This window comes from Austrofundulus limnaeus, unplaced genomic scaffold (assembly GCF_001266775.1).
Source record: "Austrofundulus limnaeus strain Quisiro unplaced genomic scaffold, Austrofundulus_limnaeus-1.0 Scaffold1491, whole genome shotgun sequence".
Taxonomy (NCBI): domain Eukaryota; kingdom Metazoa; phylum Chordata; class Actinopteri; order Cyprinodontiformes; family Rivulidae; genus Austrofundulus; species Austrofundulus limnaeus.
In genome coordinates this window covers 28,862-36,972 of record NW_013953893.1, presented here as the reverse complement: position 1 = coordinate 36,972, position 8,111 = coordinate 28,862, and the positions used below count along the sequence as shown (strand labels likewise).

Here is an 8,111-nt window from a genome sequence, read left to right as displayed (position 1 = left end):
CTTGGAAGAGAGACGAAACGTTTCATTAAAGAAGAACCCGTCCAGAGGACCTATACAATTTTTTTCCTTATGTCATAGAATAGCTTCAAATCATCAAGTAACGGCGGTTTTGGAAGGCTTGCTGGAACTCACCAAAAGAAAAATCAAGGCCGCAAGAGTAGTAACTGACAGTTACTATTGTGCACAGGCTTTGAAAGAAGACTTGTCAATCTGGATCGAGAATGGATTTGAGTCAGCCAGAGGTAAAACTGTTGCCCACAAAGAACTTTGGGAAAAAATAGCCGAGTTAAGGACACAGCTCGACTTAGACGTGGAGCACCAAAAAGCACACACAAAAGAAGGATCGTACTGGGAAGGAAACGACGAAGTGGACAGGTTTGTCCAACAACGAAAGATTATCTTGATTGGAGCAGGAAAATGGAACGAGACTCCTAAATGAAAGGAGGTTCCAAAAGAGTACGTGTCGGACGTAGTGGTGACCATGCAGAAGGCTCTCGGACATGCTAGGCTGCRACCCACACGTAGAGGACTGGTGAAGCAGAACTTGTGGGTTCCTATGAAGCAGATTCAGCAAGTACTCAAACGCTGCACGGTATGTAGGAAATACAATGCAGGAAGACGAGGGAAAAGAACTGAGGGCCTCACCATTAAGAGCACGATCCCATGGGGCTCCATATGCGTGGACATCGCAGGACCCATGGGGGTCACAGGGACTAAAGGGGAAAAGTATCTTATTGTCCTTGTAGACTCAATGTCTGGCTTCGTGGTGGTGAGGCCTGTCAGAAAAGCCAATGGGAATAGTGTTGTCTCCATGTTAGACTACACATGTGCCTGTTTCGGCATTCCCAGAGGGCTACGAACCGACAACATGCAGATTGTTAATCCCAGATTAAGCTAACTACTAATGATAATTTTTAAAAGGGCTACAATTCAGTCATTTTTAAACACTCACGGCTGCAAATTATATTCAATAGTGTCAGAGAACATTATTTAACAAAATATAAATACAAAATCGAAGATCCCCACCTACTTACCCACTTGGGGTTATCGGTGGTATCGATATTTCAGTATTAATTCATACCTCACTACTCTGGGGCATCTTTGCACAGACTAGACCACATTTTCAATTGCCCTTGTGATGTCTTAGGTGCCATTGTGTGCATATATATAGAAATTATTTATTTATTCAATACTCCACTGTAAAGAACTAAATAAATAAGTAAATCCAGCTCAAGCTTCAATTTAGGCCAATAGTTTTATGTGGTAAAACAGTGCAGCCAAATATCTGGACAAAACCACTTGTAGTTGAATTATCTGTCTTCTTTGATTATTTTTGGTAGTCTTTTATATGTATTGTTAGAGTTATCCCCTTTTGGTATAAGTCCTGTGTTCTGTGCCTCCCTGTACCATAAGTTCATTTTTCCTAGTATTTTCCTTATTTTAGCTCCTCCACTTTAGTCCTGCCATGACCCTGTCCTTGTCTTTCCTGCTATTAGGCAATCCTGAACTGAACAGAACCAAACTGCTCTCATTAGGAGGTTAAAATATAGTCTAAGACTTAAGCTAATATTACACTAATCTGTGAATACTGGAAACATGTTGGTAATGGCATTCAGGAAGTTTCCAAAAATGTTACAATGTTTTCCAACTTCTCCCTTCTTCACAGGGATTTCATCTCAAAAGTCACTCGAATTCTGAATATGTTTTTAAAAAATTGGGGGACTTTTTTTTCTTAAATGGTCACCACAGACACCTGAAACATTTCTCAACTCTTTCTCATTGTTGTTTCTGAGAATCAGAAAGAGTTAGTAGTCTGAGACAAGTTTTGCAACCTTTGAAACTAAATTATAATAGGTTTGTGACAATGAGAACTGGACATTATGGGGGCTAGTGTGACCCAGTCATGTTTGACCTCTGCAGTAGCATGTCTTCTTGCGCTAGTCCAGCAGCTTCTACCTGTCTTCCATGAGGTCCATTTCACTTGACATCTGTTGACAAATTATTGGACTAAGTAGAGGCCCTGGTTTTTTATAGTCCACATGTTCATTGTCACACAAATACAGAACATTATAAATCAGAGGAGCCCAAAGTGGGGCSCGCGGGCCAAATTTGGCCCGCCAAGCCATTTGATTCGGCCCACCAACATTTGCCAAAGTTAAAAGYTTGGAACCTGTTATTCTATGTAGAAACACAGTATTTCCATTGGTCAAATGACTATATAAAAGGGCTGTAGTGAAGGTATCCTGATGCATCTCAGTAATCCAGGTAAAAAATCAAAAAGAAAAAAAATTGTATAGGTCTTCTGGATGGGTTCTTCTCTAATGAAACGTTTCGTCTCTCCTCCAAGAGACTTCTTCAGTCTGAGAGTTTCAGGCAAAATTCAGGCTTTTAAGCCCTGCCTCCATGTGACTGATACTCACATCACATGGCTATCGTTGACACCTAATTAACACCTATTGTTAACAGGGGGTGGAGTGATACTGGCAATAGCAGCACTGTAGGAGGGGGACAACTGAAAACGGAGGCCTCCACCTCTGTTTAATGATGGATGGTCTTTCTTCACAAAAATGGCTTCTTTTACTCCTCTCTCAAACCAACGTTCCTCTCTATCAAGAATGAGAACATCCTCATCTCTGAAAGAGTGACCGCTGGCCTGTAGTGAAGGTAGTTTTCATTCATGCTGTTGACTTTAGCTTTGATTTATTAGGATTAAACATGAAACATGAAATGACAACAATAAATATTTAGATCAGATTTAACCCCACATGTAGATTTGCACACTTTATAAGGCCACAAAAACTCATATTTTATCAATTTATGATATGTCCCATGAGCCTTTGCTATGGCAGTCTTTATCCAAGCGCACAGACTTAAACAAAAGAGGGCCATTGCATAGCATAATCGCTAAAAATAAAGGACTTTACTTAAAAAATATTCGTATTTCATGTATTATATTACTGCATTTGGCCCACAGCCCTGGATAGATTTTCATTTTGGCCCTCTCAGAGAAAATGTTTGGGCACCCCTGTTATAAATCAAGATTTTCACAACTATTGAGAAGCAGACACGTCTCAAAATCAGAATCACAATTTTGTTGCAACAAACTCATGAGAATGTCGAAGAATGTTGTGAAACAGTGGTGCAGACTTAGTAGGCAGGCTCTTAAGCCCCATACAGAGTGTGATTCCAAAAATACAACATGGCAGCTCCTGCTGGCATCAGCCACTAACAACATGAGAAGGTGGAGACCCTTGGTCTATATACTCTTTATGATTTCCTTAACTAGTCTCCAGCAGTTGAAGCTGGGTTAGATACTAGGTTTTAATGTAGTCTTTGTCAGCTGAAGGAGTTAAACTCGAGAAGTAGAGAAACTGTCTTCAGTGAATATATTTTGAACTGAAACATAATAACTGCTGTTTCAACTGTCTCCAGCACTACTGCAGCTGTCCTGCTGTATCTGTGTGCTCGTTTCAATGACTCTGAGACCAGAACAAATTAAAGGCCTTCCTGAGTTTTTTTTTTTTTTTTTTGTATAAACAGTCAGCATTTTGCCCCCATTTCTTTGGAAGACAGGTTTGAGAGTTAATTTACACATTGTTTAAGATTAATGATGGTGGGCTTTGGTGCTTATGCAGTGGGAGTTCTATTTATGGCCTTCCTGTTATCCATCATCTGCGTTATGTGGTGAGTTTTCAGCCAACGACTTTTTAGTTTCTTGTCACTGCAAATGTAAGCTATGCCTATGTCTATGCTACAGCTTAACTTCCCTGCTATAACTACAGTATACTACCCACTYATATACAACTGCAAAGGATCAGAACAAGGCATGATGCCCATCTTAGTTGTTGCTACAACACTCAAAGATTTTGAGCAATTCTGGTAGTTTTGAAAACAATATTCTGCTCTTTCCTGTGTAAATTCAAAACAATAAGATGCAGAGGATTTCACAAGAAAAGCAGAACAAAATTTGACTGTAACGTAAATTTATAGATTTGCTGCATTTTTCTAAAGTACAGAAACGCACGAGTGGCAGATTCCACTGACAGAACCGGTGACATTAGCAGGAAGAAAAGTCACAAGAAACAAAGATTCAACTGTTGGATCCTACAATAGACCAATGGTTACATAGATATCTGGGATGTTTTGTTGGAATTAATGCTACACAGGTAATTCTTTAAGGTGTACAGATCTTAATTAAAATTCTTGAATTCCTGAAGGAATATGTCGATCACCGCCTTTCATGACAGAGTTTTAGACCAAGATCATCTCATGAGGAATAATGGAGCTGTAGACACTTTGGTCAAACCTTGAAAATAATATTATCTGCAATCTCATTCAGTGTTGAGAATGGCTGTCAGCTACAACCACAACAAATTAGTCCCATGTATTTTAAAGTCTTGAGCTGGGTCTCAGGGGTTGCAGCCCACATAGACCACATCCTACGTGGGCCATAGGACGTCCATGTAGGCTGCATGAAAGAAACAGCTGTGAAATGAGACGATCTAGTCTTCAGATGTTTGCGTGACCACGCGCTGTTACATCATGTATTCACGTCTTTTCACAGGAGGTATAACTTTACAAAATTCAGTATTATTAAAAAACGTTACACATGAACAAATTAAAAAACAAATCATTTGTGTTTAGCACCAGTATCAGTTCTTGTAATTGCATTTTATTTAATATCTCATTGCAACAGCAATTTCATCAGCTAAGTTGCTAAACGTAGATTTAAAAACAAATTCTTCAGTCTGTGATAAATTTCCAAACTATTGGATATTGTCGGCCACATAGGATACTTAGATGCAGCCTACGTTTTCAGGGCTTTGTCAGCCGCATGAGTAGATGCCTACAAATTGGGACAGCCTACAGACCGGTGCAGTGACATAAGCAGCCGACAAATGTAGCCTACGTGGGCTGCAACCCCTAATCAAGACACAGCCTTGGTCTTAGTTTTGGTGGCCATCTTGAATTGGGTAGACTCCAAACATTAATCAGTTGTAACTGTACATCTTGTGATTACGTTCAAGTAAATCAGTTCCCTGGTTCATAAAATGTTTAGCTTACTGGTAACAGACATACACACACAAAGCAAAACATAGTTGAATACCTTCACCTTCACCATAACTATTAGTCTTTTCCACCAATATTTTTGAAAAGAAAGCAGTAGGACCCCAATGTGGACAATCAAGACAGACAAGCAAAATCCCAACAGCGCACTACYTTTGTTCGGTCAGCATCTCAGTGTTCTACTCAGAGAAGGGCTTTTTGCACATAAGATAAAAAGAACACAGTGTTCTGAGTTGAACTTAGCCTTCTCTGCTTTCCTGAGCCAAATACATTCTAATAACACCTACATTTTCTAGCTGTATTTTTTATTACTGAACTGGCTTAAAACTAAAGCTGAAGACAAAACACAATTCTTTGAATAAAGAAAGTCAGATTTTTTTTATTAAAAAAAACAATATAACAAAGTTGTTTGCAATTTCCCTTCATGTGCTAATGCTCCATCCCAGCTGAAACAGACAGGCAATTACTTGTGTTGATGTATGCCGGAGAGGAATGTGTGTGTGATGAAAAGAGGGTGAGTGGGTGGATGACTGTTGTAAAAATTGCTGACTTAGAGCCAGATACAGAGTTTATGCCTCTGTCTTTTTTATAGGCATTATGGGCTCCATGTACAAGCATTTTTATGCAGGTCTTTGCCTCGCTTGCAAGGCTCAAATCAGTGTCCCACATAACCCCTACACAGCCTCAAAGATCAGTGCTAACGCTAAAACACGCTTCACATTTAAATCATGTGTCTTTACCTGAACCCTGTTCTCTTAAAATGCTTTCTCTGAAAAAACAAACCTGACCTATTTTACACAACAATAAGCACCCATGAAATTCTCATAGGGCGTGTTATAAAGTTGCTTTTTAACACGAAAAGAAAAAAATGAAGACTCACCTGTCTATAGATGCATCACCAGGCCCAAGGTACCTTAGCCCTGTACCATTGTCAAGGGATGCCTGTCTGGGCAGAAGCCCACCGTGAGGTCTGCTTCTGTCTGAGGCTGATGTCAAGTCCCCTGAGGCTGCCTGGTGGGGGTATAAGGACTGGTCCTGCAGTTTGGCCTTTTTTCCCTGTGGTCCACCTTCAAACACCCCATGCACTTGACCCGGCCCCGAGCTGTAGAACCACTCTCCTGATTTGGTGAGGATTTCTTGTTGTTTTCGGCACAAGTTGCATACCCACATAACCTGAAGGGAAGAGAAGGCAGATTGAACAGTGTGAGATCATCAGGTAAGGACTGACTTTTTTTTTAATCCTGTGCTGAGTTGTAATGAGGGTGATTTGTGCGTTCTTTATCTAAAGCTGCAGCACCTTCAATGCTGCTGAGTGAAAAACGTCATACGATAAAATGAGTCACCTTTTGAAAAACATGAATAAATGATTTCATATTTGAAAATTTCACTCCACAGCAAAAAACATAAAAATGCATGTTGTGATGTGAAAAATGAAATGTTACACATGCAGCAGCCTTTGGTATTGTTTAAAAGTAAAGTAGGTTTGGGTTACCATATCTTTTAAGCCTGTGAGTCCATCCAGTAGGTGCTTTCTAAAAATATATATTAGGTTTTGGTGATATGAAGCAGCACAAATAAAATACTAATAAAGCTTATTAACTCAAAATGAAAGTAATTAACATTAATTAGATTTTGAATATAATACAAACCAAAGTACAAATGTATCATCCAGCTACACTGCAAATTTAAGGTTTTCCTGCTCTGGGATGTTGTGCCTTCATTTGTTTTACAGACAGTCCCAGTCAGCTCAACCCATTAACCTCATAAATCCAGGAGAGCAAAGGTTGTTTGAAGGCTGTACTCAGACACACAAGCACTACAAAGCTACTGTCTGTTTAAGCTGTTTTATTTGGAGAAAAAAAATCATGTTTCATATCTTACAGCTAAACATCTGAATCAGAGTAAACTTAATCTGATTCAGTGATTTGGGTGATTTCTTCTTAAAATATTGCGGTCTTGTTATTCTGAATATAGGTCTATCTCCAAAAAACTGACAGGCCAGACAACCAACATGGCAGCCATTCTGCGGTACAAAACATGCTCTTCTTTTATAGTCCAGTGCTCCAACAGTATATCTTACTAAGTTCCCACTCWTGCTTTATGCTTATTTTGTCTATAAGTTAGTGCAAATAATARGTTTGGAAAACCTTAAGTTGTTGATCCTTGCAACCATTCATTTAATTTCGATCAAAAAAAGCTGTATCTCTTTATGTTCTAATACATTTTTGCAGCGCAGCACAGTTTTTAGTAAAAACATTTATGTATATAATCTTTTAAATTGATCAGTGGAGGGCCAATTTATACCAATACCAGTAATGAATCACCACTAGAGTTTAGATTTTTTGCTTGAGTCTGACTCAAATTCAGGTCAAAATTATATCCTTGATGGTCAGGTCGAGTTTTTGTGGATCGTTTTTTTATTAAGCCCACAATACATACAGCAATGCACAATCTAAAGTTGTGTTAATCTATGGATTATAGTTTAAGTTTACTTTGTTGAGGAAAAAACAAAGGAGGAAGGTGTGAAGTGCAGCACTGCACAACTAATGCACACATCGTGCCCCCATTCCTATCTATGGTGATCTAAAACAAATACTTACCTATTCTTTTTTTTTTTACTAGAAAAAGTTTTAATAATTTTCTTGTATAGGACCATAAATGACATATTGTGTGGTGGGGAATAAATTACTACAATTTCTCCCTGTGTCCTCTCGCTGTARGTCACGTATAGCTCAGCAGATAAACAGCAGGCGTTTTTTCACACCAGAGTCGGTGGAAGGAGGAAAAACCTTTTTTTTTAATTAACTGTGGGGCAGAGATGAAAAAAGATATGTGAGGTGCGTGTCCACAAGCAGCTCTTTAAAACTGCTCATCTTGCTAGTTTAACAATCAACTCCTGCTGCTGTGTCAGATTGGACTGAACTGGACTGTTTTTAATGTCATGAAGCTCATACTGCTGCCCTGCAGCCTTTGCTCCACAGCCACAAACACACCCACAGGTGTGTGTGTGTGTGTGTGTGTGTGTGTGTGTGTGTGTGTGTGTG

The 8,111-nt window shown here is 39.2% G+C and overlaps 1 protein-coding gene across 1 annotated transcript in view; it reads right to left on the bottom strand.

Moving 5' to 3' along the window:
* The window catches only part of LOC106535561 (regulating synaptic membrane exocytosis protein 2), a gene marked incomplete at its 3' end in the record, with an annotated part of 27,145 nt that overhangs the window by 11,679 nt on the left and 7,355 nt on the right, over positions 1-8,111 (bottom strand). Inside the window, 1 exon segment of the mRNA XM_014032601.1 lies at positions 5,948-6,240. Coding sequence (XP_013888055.1) covers positions 5,948-6,240 — 293 coding nt within the window.